Source organism: Ursus maritimus, unplaced genomic scaffold (assembly GCF_017311325.1).
Source record: "Ursus maritimus isolate PB19 unplaced genomic scaffold, ASM1731132v1 scaffold_17, whole genome shotgun sequence".
In the NCBI taxonomy this organism is placed as follows: Eukaryota; Metazoa; Chordata; class Mammalia; order Carnivora; family Ursidae; genus Ursus; species Ursus maritimus.
In genome coordinates, this window is record NW_024424119.1 from 54,328,259 (window position 1) to 54,346,487 (window position 18,229).

General features: G+C 54.3%; 1 protein-coding gene across 2 annotated transcripts in view; it reads left to right on the plus strand.

Annotated features, from left to right (window-relative positions):
* The window catches only part of GPR107 (G protein-coupled receptor 107), a 71,166-nt gene extending 53,688 nt beyond the window's left edge, over positions 1 to 17,478 (plus strand). The window contains exons 15-18 of one of the 2 annotated variants that reach the window (XR_005835282.1): positions 2,911 to 2,960; positions 4,147 to 4,230; positions 5,066 to 5,282; positions 12,477 to 17,478. Coding sequence is in view for 1 of the 2 variants with exons in the window: in XM_040632067.1 (XP_040488001.1) it covers positions 2,911 to 2,960; positions 4,147 to 4,230; positions 5,066 to 5,184; positions 12,477 to 12,573 (350 nt within the window). In the remaining variant the exon portion in view is untranslated. The remainder of the gene's footprint in view (positions 1 to 2,910; positions 2,961 to 4,146; positions 4,231 to 5,065; positions 5,283 to 12,476) is intronic. The other variant, XM_040632067.1, reaches the window with a different exon arrangement.
* Positions 17,479 to 18,229: the final 751 nt, after the last annotated feature.

Sequence of the window (18,229 nt, forward strand, 5' to 3'; positions counted from 1 at the left end):
TTGCTTTCCACGTAATGTCTCATTACCTCTGCCAACAACTCTAGTGGTAGGCATTGTTATCCTTGTTTTATAGATGAAGAAACAGGCTCAGAGAGGTTCGGTGGCTTATCTCAGGTCACACAGCCAGGAAGCAGCAGAGTTGGAATTTGAACCCAAGTTGTTCAGATATGCAGGGCCTGCACTGTTACCTGCTTTGTTTTTCAGTTCAGTAAGTCCGCTCCCTCCCTGCCTTCGCTGCCTGGCCGTGACTAGAACACCCAGGAGGGGGCCTGGCCCTGGAAGCAGCAGTCTCGTAAACAAATGTCTTGCATGTGACTGGAAATGACATCTGTCATGATTGGCAGGTTTTGTAAACAACCCCGAGCTTCACTTACTGTGGCTGCGTTTCCTAGAGGCAGCGCTGCTTGTCCCCGGGTCTGTTTGTCCATCCTGGCACGCGTCCTGAGCTGATGCGGCATCAGTGCCAGCAGTGGGCACACAGGCTCGCCTTTGAGGTCCGTGGCCTGCCTCAGCTCAGGGTGTCTTACAGCGGCCTGGAGGGTGTGACGTGGCAGCTCCTGACTCCGGGGAGACATTAGATGCGGTGCCTTCACCCCTGTGCTTCCCTCCCTATCAACCCCAAGTTCTTCACCCTGGCGGGGAGGGAGGGGACCATCAGACTGACCTGGTCTGTCCATCTCCCCCAGCCAGCCTCCGGGGTGGGGTCTGCACTGATCAGGAAGTGCCTCACCGCCTTTCAGGAGGGACCTCTGCAAATTCGAGGCTTTTGACTTCAATTGGGCTCTCATTCTTGGTTCTTTGCATCCTTTCTCCAGAGAGATTGTTCTCAAATGTAGATGTGACCAGGGCACCCCCCGCTTCAGACCCTTCAGAGGCTCCCTGGCACCCTCAGCACCGCCAAGGAGGACAGTTGGTGGTCTTCTGCATTGGCTCGTTTACGGCCCTCCCCGTGGCCCATCCTGTTCCCTGGTCTCTGCACAGTCCAGCCTCCAGCTTCCTCTTCCCCACACGGGGGCCTCTCACCCCCGAGCCCTTGTATCTGCTCTTCCCAAGCACTGTCCACTGGCCTCTCCGCTCCTGCTCTCTCCTGAGCCTCGGTCAGGCCTCTGCTGAGACACCAGCTCCTTTGGGAATCCTCTCTCTCACCCCTGTGCCCCTGGTCTAAGTTGGGAGCCCTTCTCTGGGTGGGGCCACAGCAGCCGTAGCCTGTCCGGCACCCTGACATCCGGGACTAAAACCTTCACGCTTCTTTCTGGCTGGCTGATGGTGCGCGGTGAAGCGGAGAGCAGGAGTTCCATTTGTAGGATTTATTTCAGCAAACGAAATTCAGAAGAGACTTTTCAGGCATTTTTATTATCTAAAGGGTCTAAGTGTTAATGTTGTTCTTCCTTGGTTGTTCACAAAGAAGAGAACTGAATGTTCGTGTGCAAGAACTGTTTCGCGTGTTGGGGGGGGGCATTTCCTTGACCATGTGAGTAGCAAATGCCCACGCAGAAAGACACAAGGAAGGAACACTGGTGTGTGAAGCATTAAATCCATGGTGGCTTAGCTGTCCGACACAGAATTCTCAGGTTAAATGCTGGGCCCCCAGTGGGGCTTCTCCCGTCCCCCAGTCAGGCTGGAGCATCTGATTGTATCCTGCGCTCCGTGTCACTCACTTGATATCTGCGCCCCTCCCACTGGGCGGGTAGCGCCTGTCTTTCCCGGAGGGACAGCAGCCTCCTGGGGCAAAGGTCACGGCTGCCCCATCTCTGCTGGGCCATCCCGGAGCCTGGCCCAGAGGCAGAGTGAATGGCAAACTGGATGAGAATCAGAGAGATTTAATTTTAAAAATGACAAGACTACCAAGAGGTTGCCAGATAAGAAAGCTTTTGCTGATCTGCCTGCTTTCATTTAGCTGCTTCCAACGTTGCATGGATGAGTCCCTTCCAGCTCAACACCTGGGTGTTACGGCCTCTCAATTTTGAGGGCTAGATTTGCTGTAAAGATTTTCTGATCCTCTCCTCGTGGAGGCGTTCAGTTTCTCCGAGGAGGTTCTTGCCGATACTGTTAGTTGGTAATCACGTTGAAGATTAACTTAGGATTCCAGGAATTTCTTTTGGAACCCCGAGCTTGACTGCCCCCCACTAATCATGAGCCAGAGGAGGGAGAGGAGGAAGAGGAACCCTTCTCCACCCATGGCGCCATTCTTAAACGGAACCAGTAATTGAATGCTATTAAGCCAAATTAATTTGCCTCCTGTAGGAAGGTTTATGATGAATGAAAGGCTTGCTAATTGGGGAGGGAGCCAGGCTACCCTCTGTGGTCATCAATATTTCATGGCCATAGGCGGTGGCAGGAAGTTAGCTGTCCTGGCTCCCTGACCTTGAGCGATCCAAAGGTAGGACACAGCCAGCAGGGTTGTATTTAAAGGGCTTGTTACAAGTGAAATTTGCAAGATGCACTTGTGCGTTAATTGAATGTAGACCCTCAGCCAGTGGGAGACGCAGGGCCCCACCTGAGACTGGTCCTAGTGAGGAGTGCAGCTCTGTCAGCCACAGTGGCAGAGCTGAAATGTTTACCAGTGGCTTTGGGGGGGCGGGGGAGTCTTGATTTGTAGCGTCTGCCGCTTTCTGTGGTGTCAGTATCCCCCCAGCACTGCTGCTCAAAGCGCCTGAACCTGGAATGGGGAGGTGCACCCCGGCACACCACTGGAGCTAGGACCCCCAGCCTCCTGCTCCCAGAGCTCCCTGATTCTCCTGGTGACTGAGGGAAATCCTGCCACGCCGATGCATTTCCAGAAATATAGATGGGCCCCTGGGCAGTCTTCATCTGCATCAGACTTGGCCTCTGGACAGAGGGCACTTGAACGTCACTTGTTTGTAAAAATGAAAAAAGTTAATGTACCTGTCATTTTGTTCTTCTCCCTAGCTGCTATTAACTTAGCAAAGCTGAAACTTTTCAGACACTATTACGTCTTGGTGAGTAAAAAAAAAAATCCTAAATCTGTAAATAAGATCAGTTCAAGGAGTAGAGCAAGTGGACTTCCAAAGAATTGGCGAGAGCACAAAACATGCTACCTGGAGCTGTGCAGATTTCATTTTATCAAACCAAATTGTGTCTCTGGGTAGGGAAATGCAACAGCCGAGTCACGCCTTCTTCAATGTTCGCTTTAAATTTGCCTTAAATACTCAGAAAAGTGATACATGCTTGATGTTTTCTTACAATGCAGGGATTATAGAGACAGAGCAAAAGCCCTTTATGACCCTGATCTTCTACCCCTTGCTCCCTCCCCCTCCTCCAGGTAATTTCTCAACAGTTGGGTGGTTATTTCTCTAGGTGCTTTCCCAGGCGTATGCCAGACGGAGCCACCCCTTGGCTTGCTTGTCTTCCTCATTTGTAAAAATGAGATCACACCTGAAATCAGGACTGCTGGCCGTGGAAAAGTCCCTATGAACATACATCAAAGGCAGAACCTGCTATAAGTTCTAATGATGATAATTTCTTGGACTATATAAGGTGTAAACTCTTCAAGAGTTTGCTTCCTGATTCCTAAAAGGAAGTTTGAGTCCTCTTCCATCTGTGGGTTGGACAGTTCCTTCCCTGCAAGCCCACCCACCTGGGCGTGGTCCCAGTGAGCCATCCATGCTCCAGGGGCCGGCCCGGGAATGCTTGCACATCCTCCCTTGCTAGAGTACTCAGTGTTACTGGTACGTCCTCTGGGTGGGGACCTCAGATCCTCACCACCTCTGCCGAAGAGGCTACAGCAGTGTGGACCCCGTGGACTTCGTTTTGCTATTACCACTCGAAAACATTCCTCAAAGCCTGGGAATAAAAAATACTGTCCTTTGGGGATTGAGGTCAATGGGTTGTGTATTTGGAAAAGGCGAGGAAGGGGTGACTCCGGAGTTGAGAGCGGCCACACCCAATGTTTTGTCCTCCCCACGTTGGGTGGTCACCTAGAGATGAGGAACGAGTCCCTTTAAGCGGGACCGGCGGAGAAGCCGTCTCTGCCACGTTCATTAATTAGTGCCCTGAGTATCAAATGATTTTCTTCAGGTAATTCTGTCTTCCCTTTTGTAGTTCCTTTGTGACAGCAGGTTGGAAGAAAGCAGTGCCGTCATTTCTGTGTTGATTTTATTTCTTCTTTCTCCCCCCTCCCCATAGATCGTATGTTACATATACTTCACCAGGATCATTGCATTTCTCCTCAAACTCGCCGTTCCGTTCCAGTGGAAGTGGCTCTACCAGGTGCGCTGCTGGGGGCCCCGGCGGGGAGCGGGGGGACCACCGTGCAGAGTCTCTGGCTGAGGAGAAAGTCTCGGGGTGTAACATGAGGTTGCTCCAGAGGGATCAGGCAGCGGCGACTTCTGTCGCTTCGGGTCCGCCGTTAAGATTATCTGTTTGTCCAGGAAAGCTGCCTGGATTACATGAAAAATCTGGAAGTAATTGCATTATTGATTTTAGTTTTCAATTTTACAAGACTTTGAAGAGAAAGCCTCAGGCAGAGAGTGTGAGCTTTGCCCTGGATAATTAAAACGCAATGAGACGTGGTCTTTCCTTCAGTGCTGGGGCTTAGAAGAGCTCAGAATCCAGAGCTCCCTTCTTTGCACAGGAGTATTTCAGTAACACAGTGTCTTTGCCCTATACTAGGGCTAGTTACCTACCAGGGGAAGCCACCAGATGATGTGGGGCCTTTTCTCGTTCTTGCTCTTACCCGAACGTGTAGTTGGCACCCAGTGCTGTATTCGGGTGTAGGGCGCAGCGACGAGGAGACTTTTCCTTGAGGCACCTGCTTGGTGCTGAGGGCACTATGGGAAACATAGGGTTATAAAGAGCTTTTAGAAGAGTCCAGTGAAGACTGGCTAAAGCATGGGGTCTTAACTGCCATCTCTGGGCAGAGTGCCCCTAGCTGAGGCTCCGGCACACCTTGTGAGGGGACCCTGCCCTACCGCCGCCCTGGCCTTTGAGTCAGTGGTCAGCGCGATGGGGGGAGGGGGAGGCCTGTGCCAGTTTGTTTAGTTCCACTGCTTTCTGAAGAACAGCATTGCTAATGCCTTTCCTTGGGGTGGGCTTTAATTTGCAGCTCCTGGATGAAATGGCCACGCTGGTGTTTTTTGTTCTAACGGGCTGTAAATTCCGTCCAGCTTCAGATAACCCCTACCTACAACTTTCTCAGGAGGATGACCTGGAAATGGAATCAGTGTAAGACATCTCCTTTCTCGCCCGTCCTTTGCCCCGGGCCCCAGCTCGACAGCACGGTGTGAATCGGAGCAGCTTCCCTGCATTCCGCTGCTCCAGAGGTAGTACCTCTATATTTAGCAGAAGGAAATGGACACTTGAGCCCCAGGCTGTCTTATTCAGTTTGAAGTACAGTATGTGTCAAGCATCGCTCGGTCTTTGCAGGGGAAGTGGAGCTGGCCATCCGATTAAGCATCGCTGAGCCTGCTTCCAGTAAGCCACTGGTGAGAATCTGGGCATCGGCTTGGCCTGTTCAGCACTGCTGGGAATGGGCAGCCCCACTTCCTGTTGGGCCCCTGCCACCGGGAGCTGATGTCTGAAAATGTGATCATCTGAGTCGTCTGTGGGTCTGCTCATTGTCCGCAGACTCCTCTGTCACCAGATAACGAAATGGCTTTTCCCAGCTAGCACCGTAACTTGACCTCTATCCGAGCTTTCAGGCGGGCCTTTCTGAGTCACAGGGCGAGTGACTTTAGGGTCCTGTTTTCTGGGAAAGGGCACTTATTATCTAGGAAAGGAAGAGTGATTGAGAGCGTTGGCTTGTTTACTGATGAACTCTGATAGGCTAGGTCGGTTGTTGTGTTTGATGGTTGGCCTAAGGCTGAGTGTCGCATGTGCGGCCTTTTGACTTGTCTGGATTCAAAGGCTGAGCTCCGGCCCCTGCTGGGCGCTGCTGGGCTGTCGGGCAGCACAGGACCGCTCTTTGTGCTCGGCCCCACCGCCGCAACGATAAACGGAAGGCAGCTCCCACCAAGGGGCCCCGGACAACAGCTCTCTGTGCAGAAGAAATACCTTTTTACAGATGGCAGAGGGGAAGGCAGTGGGGCCGTCAGATGTGCCTTTTCTAGAAGGAGCGGAATCTGAGCAAGGAACTTGGTTGAAGGGGCTCAGATGAGAGCGGGGTAAGCAGCCGCGGGAGACGTGTGTTCATCCATTCCCTTCGCAGCGGCCCTTCCCTGGGGTACGCAGCCAGAAGCCGAACGGCTGGGTCATTCCGCCAGCAATGTGGGAGTTCCACATCCTTTCCGTCAGTCATTGTATCAGAAGCACGGAGGCATTGTGACGATATTTTTGTCTCGTGGCAAAGTTTTTGAAAACTTTTGCTGAGGTTTGTTGTTTCTCACTGGCAGTATGTGACACGTACCTTAGCAGGGGGGTCTGAGTGTGCTCAGATCAGGGCAGGAAGTGGGGGAGCGGACAGACCACGAGTCACATGGAGTCTAGAGGGAGTGTGTCCTTCATCCCGGCAGGCTGGGGGGGAGAGCGTGATGTTGGGGGTTATCCGTTGGTGGCCTCCACTGACACTCCTGTTGTACGGGAGGAGCACTGTGATGACACCGTGTGGGCCACCCTGTGCTAGCGGGGGGCTGCTCTTCAGTGGCAGAGAAGCTGCGTATATCCCAGTGAGGGAGTCAGACCACAGGTGAAGCCTTTGTTTAGGGTAGTGCTGTTTCCAAGGAGCGCTGCTCCTGCTTGGCCTGTGAAAGAGAAGTTGGGGAGCCGACTGAGGCCAAGGGCCTTTAAGTCCGCAGGGAAATTGTTCTGGGGCTTCTCTCTGGCTGAAAGTTCTGCTGTTGAGAACGTTCTGTGGATGGACGAGATAAGTCCGAGCAGAACAGGCCGAGGTGGTGGCTCCAGCCCTCAGCCTGCAGGTGAGCGGGAGGCCTGATGGCAGCTTCTTGGGGACACCACTGCACCGCAGCCTGTCCCCTCCCTCGTCTACTTGGAGGTGCTGTTCCCTGGATGGCACCTCTTAAATCTTCCAGAAATAAGTCAGGCAAGCAGAGCCATTGTTTGTGTTTTCTAGAAGGTCGTGAGCTCTCTGTCATCCACCTTGGAGGGTGTTTGCTGTAGAAAGGTCTGATCCTCACCACAGAACAAATACTACTTCCTCTTTGTGGGAAGGAATACTCCTTAGGCCCACGCGTCCTAAAAGAAATCCTCTTCCTAACGAGTCTTACCCACTGGTGGCCCATGAACACTGAGCTGGGCCACTCACTGACCTCATTGACTGAGATTCTGGGTAGTTTCTCTTCTACCTGTTTTCACTTCCTTTCTCCGAAATGCTCCAAATGTTCATTTGGGAGGCGAGTCTTGCCAGTTGAGCCCAGGACAGGCCAGGCTCCTCCTGAGGCTAGAGTGCTGTCACCCTCCGTCTGGCCCAGGCCCGCGCACGGTCCGCGCAGTTGCCACCCCACCAGGCCCAACTGGCTTCTCCTGCGGAGCCTCCAGAGTGTGGGTGCAGCCAGAAGTACCTGACTTTCTGTCGTTTTCTTTTTTTTATTTCTGTACACAACCCTCTTTGGGCTAAAGCTTGCAAGGTCTTACCAATTTTGGTAAGAGAATTTATCATAAAAAATTCAGCCGGTTAAAAAGTATCGGATGCAGTTTCTGTGATCAGACTTGGTAGCTATGCATATCCTGGACCATCTGAATTCTTTTCTGCTATCTTGAGATGTCAGAATGGGAAGAAATATTTGGTGTGGGTTCCAGGGCCGGGAAGTTGCCTCTCTGGGGTTCCCAATCCAGAACGCTGGCCTCAGGGTTGCCGGGAACCGTTTTCTACTAAACTGCCTTCGTTCAACTGGAAACGGGAGTTAGAGACTAATAGAATTGTTTCTCAGCCAGGCCTCTCCACATCTCACGTCCAGAAAACACTTTACAGTTGGCCTCTGCTTGACGGTTTGGTTTGGTTACAGAAACAGATGTGTCCAGGGGCCACTGAGGCCCAAGCTGACAGTGTGGCACAGCAGGAAGAGCCACGGTGCCCGGAGCGCCCCTTCTTATCGTGCCTGTGTTCAGTAGGCCCGTCTGGTTGCAAGCACAGATCGTCAGGGTTCTGCAAGGAAAGGAGGGGCCACCTTTTAGTTGGAGAAGAGAAGTGGGAGGCAGCGCTGTGTCCGTCTGCTCTCTCCAGCTCTGTCACACTTCCGTGCTCCTTCTCTCTCTGTCCTGCACACTCTCTCCTGAGCCCACGGGGAGCACAGCTGCTTGGCTTGGCGTTGCTACTGTCCCCTCAGACCAGCTCAGGAGCTGCTGGCCCTTGAGGCCGGTGCCCTGCTGAAGTCAGGAGTGGCCGCAAGTGCTTCCCTGAGCAGGCACTGGAGGCGGAACAGCTTCTGCCTGAAGTGGGCGCCGGGCTTGGCCCCATTCACTGGGTCCACGGGGGCCCCACTGGCAGTTTGGAGCCCCAGCCAGTGCGGCAGCCCAGCCACCAGGGAGCTTCCAGTCTCGCTCGGGAGCAGTGTAGCCAGCCCTGCAGTAGGGGGTGAGCCTGGAGCTGAGAGCAAGGGCGTCTCGCCAGCTGGGGCGAGAAGGAGCAGGTCAGGCCGAGAAGGAGTGAGCAGAGGTGAGAAGGCCAGGTTCGCCCTCTCCGACCTTGCTGTCCCCGCCTGGGAGTGAGTGCCGATGGCTGCGCGGCAGCTCCGGGAGGCCGTGCCTGCCTTTCCAGAGTTTCTGTTAGACTGGGGGTCGCCGCTGCCCATTGCTAACCTGAGCTTGGAGAGCGCCTTTCCGCACTGCGTGCAGGGCCTCTGAGAGCCGCGGGCTGTGCTGCGTGGTGCTGGTCACACGGTGGATTTTCTGCCTTTGTCCCCCTTCAGCTTTTACACCCAAAGAGGGACAGGCAGGGAGGTGCCTGCAGAGCTTTGAGGTTGCCGAAGGCCCCCCCGTCCCCGCCTGCCAGGCCTTTGGCGTCTCCTCCTTTCTCACTGCGGCACGTTGGAGTGTCTGTCGGCAGGGCCTGGCCGGGCTGGCCCGCAGCACTTGGGCACCACCGTGTCACTCCCACTCTCCAGCGGTTTGCTGGGAGACACGACGCAGAGGCCCTCCCAGCATCACTGTCTTCCGGTGTCTTGCTCTGCTTCCGTTCACCTCACCAATCTCCTGCTCCTGTGACCTCTTTCTGGTGCACTCCTTGATTCCACTGACCGTGGGGACTTCCCTTCTCCCTCTTCTCGAGGGGAGGGCTCACCCAAGCCTAAGGTCACCTTGTCCGTCTCCTCACTGACACCCACCCCTCCCCAGTCCCAGTTCCAGCCACTTGCTTCTTCTGAGCTTCGGGTCCCTCTAGCCACCTGCCCACTGTGACCCAAGCTTGTGTCCCTTGCATTCCCTACAGGCCTTGATGGCACTGCCATCCACCCACTCACCATCAGTACCATGTAGCGGTTGGCCTAAACGCCTCCGTCTTAGGCCATGTGGAGTGAGTGGCCACTTCTTGGGGACCTAATGTCGTGTCTCCTCTCCCTCTCCCCCTTTGCCCCAGTGCCTGCCTTCCTACGGCTGATGTCCTCGCCCCTGGTCTTTCTCCCTCCCTGTCCATTCTCCTGGCTACTGGAATCACTTGTAGAGTGTTTTCGAAGGAGAGTCCCCGGTCCCTCCCCTGAAGACTCGATTCTGAATGTCGGGGCTCAGGTACCTCTCTCCTTTTTTAACTTCCCAGGGCATCCTGCCTGAGCCAGGACCGAGAACCCTAGTGTAAGGATCAAGTCCAGCCGCTGTGACAAAGCGGATAAGACCCTCCATGGCCTGGCCCTGCCCTGCCCGCCCTTGACCCTCCTGCCAGTTACCTTCCTCAACAGCTGCTTAGCACTGTTCGACCGTGCGGGGAACTTTCTTTTGTTTCTTCCATGCCTTTTGCCCGTTACATTTCTTTTGTTCAGAAACTCCCTTGCCCTCCTCCCGCCCTTCCATCTTGCTGCTGCTCCTGTTTCGGTACAGGCTTCGAAGCCACCCCCAACCCCAGGCAGAGGTGGTCCGCCCGCCCCCCCCCCAGCCCTCGTCCCACCTGCTCGGAGCTCTCCTGTCTGTTTCCAGCAGCTCTGTGTGTGGCTCTGGAAGACCGTCTTCTGCTGGGCTGCGGGCGCCCGAAGAGCGCTGTCCCTCTCTGTCCCAGCCCCCGGCCGGCATGAGAGAGCGAGCCTTGTGTTCTCAGTTGGTCCGCCAGCTGGAAAGCAGTGTTTTGCTGGTTAAAGACAGGTAGCAGGTGTCTCTCCCAAGCTGCAGCCCAAGTCCTACTCAGGTCAGATGAAGCAGATGCTGTCGCCGCGAGCGACTCTGTGACACTTGAGGATGCATTTCTTCTCTGATCTCATGCATTTGGAGAAGCTATGCCGGAGCTAGAAAGGCTTCCGGTTCTCTTGGGCCTATGGCTGCCCGACCTGCGTATCCCAGTCTGGAGACAGACAGTCCTTTGAGGACAAAACCTGTGTGCGTGCCTGTCGCTTGGGACAGGTGCACCCTTCCTAGAGGGCTCCGGCCCAGGCCGCACCAGCTGACAGGGAGTGATGCTGGTCACATGGCGAGGTGAGGTGGTTTCCTTTGTCCAGGGGCTGTGTTTACACTCACAGCATCTGCAGGAACCCGCCGGTTCCCCTAAGAGCCACGTCGTGGCAGTCTGCCTCGTCCTGACTTTGCCAGAAGTACAGCCAGCCCATGAGTCTGAAGGACTCTTGTCTGAGAAAAGCCCCAACTCCGGGGAGGACTGGCTGGCTTTGAGGCCTGGTCACAGCAGCAACATGGTGGCAGGAATGAAAGGAGAAATAGAGGGGGAAGTTTTTTACTTACCCCATAAAATCTTTTATTTGGCTCTAGGTCCAGCTGGACAGACTCCAGGTGTGTTACATGTAGGGCCGCTGGACTGTTATTTGTAGGTGAAAGGATTTGGTAGCTGGTAGGGGGGATAGGGAGGGTCCTCCAGAGATCTGTTGAGTTGACTGATTGAATTTATTTTACTGCTTAGGAAATTCCTATAGGTCCGCGATGGGGCACATAGGTGCCTCGTTTTCTAGAGTACTTAGGGAGATGCTGACAGGTGTTGTTTTTAATTCTGTTTTTTCTATTTTTTAGAACAGTGTTAGGTTCACGGCAAATTGAACAGAAAGAACAGAGATTTCCCATGTGCCCCTTGCCCCCACCTGTATAGCCTCCTGCCTTGTCAGCATCCCCCTCCAGAGTGGCAGGTGCCTTTGTTACAGTCGGTGAACCTACACTGACACGTCATGACCGCCCAGAGTCGGTAATTGACCTCTGGGTTCACTCTTGGGGGTGTGCGTCCTGTGGGTTTGGACGAATGTGTCGTGACATGTGTCTGCAGTACAGACTCACCCAGCGTGGTTTCACTGCCCTGCGACTCCTCTGAGCCCTGCCTGCCTGCCAGGCGGAGCTCAGTCTCTCTGCTTGGTGCCTTCCGCTGCGAAGCGACCCAGGTGCTTCATGGAGCCTGTCCAGCTCACATTTTGTCAGGCAAGAAGTTGTCTTCTCATAGACCCCCACCTTCTCGAGACATGTTGTGACTCCCTGTCTGGAAAGTGCCGCTCTGCTCAGCTCCGCACGTTCTCTAAAGCTGGGGTTCTTCCCCCCCCCCTTTTTTTTGTAAGATTTTATTTATTTATTTGATAGAGACAGCCAGTGAGAGAGGGAACACAAGCAGGGGGAGTGGGAGAAGAAGAAGCAGGCTCATAGCGGAAGAGCCTGATGTGGGGCTCAATCCCATAACGCCAGGATCACGCCCTGAGCTGAAGGCAGACGCTTAACCGCTGTGCCACCCAGGCGTCCCGGGGTTCTTCCCTTTTTGATCTGCGCATTCAGCGTAGGGCTCCGTGGCACTCTTCAGTGCCGGGCACCATCAGAGACAAGGCCCCTGTGCCAGGGTCACGGAGTGGGGGCAGAGCCACGTGCTCCTTGACAGCCATGCAGAGACCAGGGCCCGGGTTTGTAGAGAACAGCCAGTTCTCTGTTTCTGACGGTCAAAGAATCTTTGGGCCGGAAGGTTCCACAAAACCTGTGGTTCTGTCCCATGACTCAGAAATGATCCACTGGGGCTGGTTATTAAAAATGACTACTACACCTGGTGAGCTTTCTTTTCAGAAGGTTAGTTAGGACTCTGGCGGTGGCCTCATACTCATAATCATGTAAACGTACAACATAAGAATTTGTGGAGGCCACGACAGAGAGAAACAGATCGGCATCGATTGTAATAATAAAAGCTGGTATATATTGATTAGGTGCTTTGGAGAATCTCATTTTTCCCTGATGACAATTCTGGGAAGAGGGAACTGTGTATTATACTAAAGAACAGGGAGGTCATATGACTTGGCTGAGGTTACACAGCTAGAGCAGGGTCGGGACTGGAACCCACGTCTGTCTGGTTCCAGAGCCAGCACACCCAGCCACTCCGCTGTGCCGTGGTGATGATGGCCTTTTACTTCAAGGCTGAGATTTTCCCAATTGTTTTTTTTCTCCCCCTCATTCAGAGTGACGACATCAGGGGTGATGGAGAACATGAAGAAAGTCAAGAAGGTGACCAACGGCTCGGTGGAGCCCCAGGGCGATTGGGAAGGCACCGCGTGATGGAGCAGCCTCGAGGCTGGGACTGTTGAAGAGAACCTCGGAGTTGTTAATCGTCCTAGTGGTGAGCAGGGGCAGTTGGCACCTCCCGACGGTGACACCACGGAGCACGCGGCTGGGAACAAAGTGCCATGAAAACCTAATTTTTTACTCTCTTTTATGGAAACTGGGTCTGTGGCTGGTTACGGGCAGCTAGAATTCTCCTTCAAGGTGGGCATGGTGGGGAGGGAGTGCAGACAGGAGGAGGGTAAAAGGAAGACTTTGTAATTTATATTTCTTTCTTTTTTAAATTGGGAACTCTCAAGACATATGCAGTTGTGCCCCCGAGTGTGTGGTGGCAGGGAGCGGAGTGGGGCGGACGGGGAGGGGGTGCGGCGGCACGAGGCTGGGGCCCGTCACGGCCCGGGAACGGGGCCGCAGGAAATGAGCAGGGACTGAGGGAGGATACAAGGACTTAGAAGGGCAAGGGCACTTATCGTGGCGTCTTGGGGGACAAAAATGAATGAAATTAGGTTATTTTAGAAAGCAGTGTCCAAACCCAATTTAGTATATGGAGCCTGCGGTTCCTGCCCCTGTACGTTGCCCAAGGCCTTGACCCCGGATTCTGAAAGTGACCAGGAACCAGCAGCTCTAGAGGCCTGCCTGGCCATCTTCTTCCCAAGGGGCTCTGTCATCTGAGGGCTGAATGTCCCTGTCAGAGTCACGGCTCTGGAACTGTGGTAGGAAGTACTTTTCTTGATTGAAGCGTATTTGGTGTTGTCTAATGGATGGACAGAAATGTATGTTTAAGCTCAGAAAGTGTTATCCGGTAGGGTTTCCTTGAACATCTGGCTCCTCTGACTGCCCGGAGCAAGACCACCTCTTTTCCCTCAGTCATTGTGGCTGTGTCTGTTTCGTGTAATCAAAGTACGGGGAGAAACGGGAAGGAATTTTGCTTAAAGGAGCAGCTGGGAGCAGAAAAGGTAGTGTTTAAGCAAATATTTAAGTGCAAGCAAATAGTTGTCATTAAAAAGTTTTTCCTATAAACCAGCTAGGCTTTCAGACAGGAATGAAACAGACCTCGTCCCTGTCTCCCAGGAGCAGGCATGTCAAGAGAACGGGTGTGGTTGAGAAGAGCTTTACGCTCAGGGCCTGGGGATGGTGAGCTCTTTCTGAGAGACTCAGCAGAGCGCCCTTCCAAACTTCTGGGGCCTGGAGATGAGCGCAGGTAGCCCCCCCCCCCCCAAGGGAGCAGTGGTGCAGCTGGTAGCTCAGTCATTTGGATGATAGGATGAGCTCAGACGGTCCACTGTGGTCCGGGGGGAGGTGGGCAGTAATCTCCCACCAGGGTTATGGTCACCCAGGCCTGAGACCAGAGGCTGAACCATGGCCTCGTCGGGAATGCTTCTTGGGGGTGCCGGAATCCCGCACCTGCCTGGGCCTGGGGAGTGGGGCGGGCAGCTGTCTCCGGAGGTGGTTTTCTCCTCCCTCGCTTGAAGCGTCCTTCAGAAACTGCAGGATTCGGGGGTGGCGCTCAGCACCCCAGGTTCAGGCACCCCAAGAGTCTGTCCTCAGTTGTTGTCCCTCCCCTATGCTGTTCTCTCTCCCGGATGAAGGGAGCAGGAAAGCATTCTCTTCACGCACTCCTTAGCCCTCGGTGCTGTGCGCGGCCCTTCTGCACAAACGCTCCGTCCTGGCTAGGCGTGGGGTGCAGGCAGGCGTCTTCTGTCTTCCGAGGCTGCTGCTCGCCTCACCACAGGTTTTAGGGAAGGGGCCCTGTGTCTCTCCACCTTCAGGAGCAAGGAAATTCGCCCTAAGTATTTATTTAAGGGACCTTTTCTTTTTCTTGATGTCTTTCTTCCTTCTTTTCTTTCTTTTTCTTAAATGGGGGCTACATGATAGGAGAAGGAAGTTCAGGGAGGACCGGAATATGAAGACTTTGTTTTCCGGGCATAAACACAGTCCCAGTACTTCCGAAATGCGTCTCATGGTGTGGTCAAAACCCCCTTAGGTGCTCCCCTCAGAGGGACGCATTTTCCGTTTGTCCCGCGAGCAGATGTTCTTGACTAGGCCGTAGACTTCTCGGCGGGACCGGGATGTGATGAAGCTGCCCCGCGGAGGATCCCCACGGGGGGTCCCGGGTTCACTTGCTGGAAGCCAGGGAGGAAGAGAACGTGTGGGGGCAGCTCCGACCTGACTGTCCTCCCCGAGCCGGCTGTGGCTCCCGCCTTCCCCTGGCGGAGCCCTGCACCCCAGCAGCTGCACGAGGGCATGAGCCAGGGCGCCAGGCTCCCGGGGCCCCTCGTGCGCCTCGGCTCAGGCACACACGGCTGTGAGCTGCAGGCGGATGGAAAAGACCCTTCTGAATGGGAAGGTGCAGGCCAGATCAGGTCGTGATTCAGGAATAAAGGCTGGCAAGCAGGTCGTCTGCCCAAGTCCTATATAGTAACTGGCAGAAGGTTTGAAGTGAGGCCCCATGATCAAGGAAAATCAAGAGCCCAGCCCCAGATTGGGGAAACTGGTTTTCTCACGTCTGGACACATGGTTAGAGCTCTCCCTCCTGTTCTGTAAAAATGTCTTCCCTTTCTACGTCACCTGGGAGCTCTCCTCCCAAGTAAAGGTGACTGCTGGGGTCCGAAGCCAGGTGGTCGCACCAGTCCTTCCAGCAGCCCGGTCTGTCCCACCGCGTGGGTGCACGGTGAGGCAGTGTTTCCCCAGCGGAGTCCGTCCGTGCCGGGGGTCGGGCAGGTAGGACCAGGTGGCGTCACGGGGTCACCGGCAGAGTCTAGCTTTGCTGCGCGCTCCCGCTCCTGGTTCCGCCTGCGCGCGTCCCCGCGCCGTCCCTGAGAACCCTGCCCTGCACGCGGCAGGCGCGGCTGGCTGCGAGCTTGGAGGAGTGAAGGATCTGTTTTCCTGTAATCAGGTGTGTGTAGTTTGCTAGAAAATTGCTACTCAGACAACGGGAACAAGCATACATCTCTTAATCCGGGCTTTTACTGGTGGCCAAAGACTCCATCAGCGTTTTTCTTGGTTCCTCGATGCTTCGGGATTTCAGCTGCAGTGCGTCTGACCTGCGGTACAGCTCTCCCGTCAGGAGGTGCTCACCCGCGTGTGAAGGATGGTTTCCCAGATCATCCGGAGGCAGTTCTGTTTTCTTCCAAGAAACTGCTTCAGAGTCAAATGTCCAGGTTCGGTTTCCCCTGCACACATCCGGGCAGCCACGGCGGCGCTGCCTCATCGAGCTCCGCGTGCCTGTCGTGGGGCGCATGCTGCTCCTGCATTATCTCATCGGGATCGCTGCTCTCTCTTGTTCCACAACCTGCCCCCTTCCTCCTCCATCTCCTCCCCCTCCTCCTCCTCTCCCTCCTCCTCAGCCCACAGCTATTGATCCCACATAGGCTCAGTCTGGGAGTACGGGCTGGAGGCTCTGGTGCATTGCAGCATTTTCTCCCCGTAGCCGTGGGAAGGATGTACTTTCTGAGCCAAGGAGCATTTTATCAAGAGTGTACATATCACTGCTACACGTTCTGCTTTGGAGCCTCGCACTAAAACATGTTCTTGTTTAATACTTAAAAAGAGTCTGTTACCAGGAGCCAGTCCTTATGGCCGGATAAGAGCGTGCAGGATGCCTGTTTGAGTTGTGAGTGGCGTTCTGGCTATCTCCCACCTCCTGAAGCATCTTCTCCGAGGAAGGTCTTAGCACATTAGATGGTCTGATGAAGTGGTGGGCGCTGCTCCCTGCAGCCCGCGGAACAGCGGGGCCGTTCGTGCTGACAAGCTGCTGGATTTCAAGGGAAGCAGATCCCAGCCCCCTCCTCGGCCCATTTCCACACTCCACACTCACCCCTTGGCTTTCCTCTGACCCACCCCGGCCTTTGAACAGATCGAGAATGTGCAGAGTCCCCGATGCCCGTGGCTTGCTACCTGTTTCTCCCATTCAGGATTCAGTAGATGAGTAGCTTCCCCACTGAAGAATTTAGGCTTTGACATGGTACTTCTTGGTGTGTCAAGAAGGTATTCATCCGGAACATACTGTATGTTCCAAAAGATTGCTCTTGACTCCGGGTTTCTCCAGGGTGTTTGGGGCAGGAAGTCTTGAAAAGAGACCCACCCGAGTTGATGCTAATACTTGTCACCCCTGGAGTGTGGTTATCGATTGGTGACCGGCACAGTCCAGGTTTCCCCGGGGACTACAGTAGCCTGGCAGTGCATCGGTGCCCCTTCTGGATGGCTTATGCTTGAAAAATGTTTCTTGGTGGCTCTCTGTTAGGGCATGGGACGTGCACATCCCCCAAGCTGCTGTGCGAGGAAGGCAGCCTGGCCGAGAGAGGGACACGGCAGTGTGGGAACAAGGATCTGGTCGTGTTGCACAGGGACTGTTGCAATTCTGAGGGCAGAAGTCTGCAGGCAGGCCGTTGGGGAAGGAGGAATTCTGGACAAAGTCAGTAAGGGTCGGAGTGAGACAGAAAGGCTCACTCACTTCCAGGATAGCTTATTTCAGAGCAAGCTTTGAGGTTTTGTAGTGGACAGCCAAATCAGACAGGGGGGCCAGCAGGGCAGCCTTCTTAGCATTTAAGATACTTATTACAAAAGGATCCCCAAATCCTGGCCACACAAGGGGGCGGTTCTTGGCGCCCTAAGCAGCTTTTGCCAACCATAAATTGGATTTGCCTGGTCATGTGACCTCAAAAGAAGTCAGACACATCTAATCCAAAAATAAGTTTTATTTGGGGGAGAAAATGTCTGTAAATATCATTTGCTTTCCAGATTAGATTGGGATGCAGGAGTTTTCAGTATTTTTTTTTAACACTAATGATCACTGAAGAGTATTTATGCAAACATGTACCGGGTGGGGGTTCCGATCAGGGTGACGTATGGGATGAATTCTCCTGCTGTGATGCAAACATGTAAAATAAAGATTCTCTGACGGAAATGTATGTTTGTAATCCTGTGGGGAGTCACTGACTCCTGCCTGCTGTCTCTCCTCCTCCCTCTCGTCATTTTTTCCTTTGTGATTCTTGTTCATTAAATTAGTTAACTGCCTCCCACCTGCTCGCACTGACAACAGTGACTCCTACTAGAGAAACCGCGCACCTCGGCAGGCCTCGCCGCTGCACCCCAGGGGCTCGGTTCTGGAACAGACTGGAAATCCCCTGGCCTTTCCTGATGCCCTGCCTCAGTCGGGCCGGACGGGCAGGCGCCTTCCAGGGCAGGACCTGCGCGGGGCTGCCGCGGGAGGGGAGGTGACAGCGCAGCCTCAGGGCGTCGCCCTGGCTGCCACAGGCTCCCGCTCTGCCCTCTGACGCTGCTTCTCAGGCAGGCTGCCGGTATCTGCCATCAGGATCACAGAAACCCAAGACTTGAGACTCGGAGGCTCTTTACAAGTCGTGCGATCCCGAGCCCCTTACTTTGCTACAGAAGTGTTGAACTCAGGTGTAACTTACAAATTCCCTCTTTAAATGTACAGTTGGATGAGTTTGGACAGATGTGTACGTAGTTCTGCAGACACCACCAGAACCGGGATGGAGCATTTCCAGCACCCATAAGGTTCTCTCATGCCCCTTCTCAGCCAGAACCACCCCCTCCCTGGAACTGCCACACCCCTGCTGCGCTCCCCGCACCACCGCTCTGCCTGTTCTGGAGTGCCCGTGATCGCCCCCGCACGCTGCGGCCTTCACGT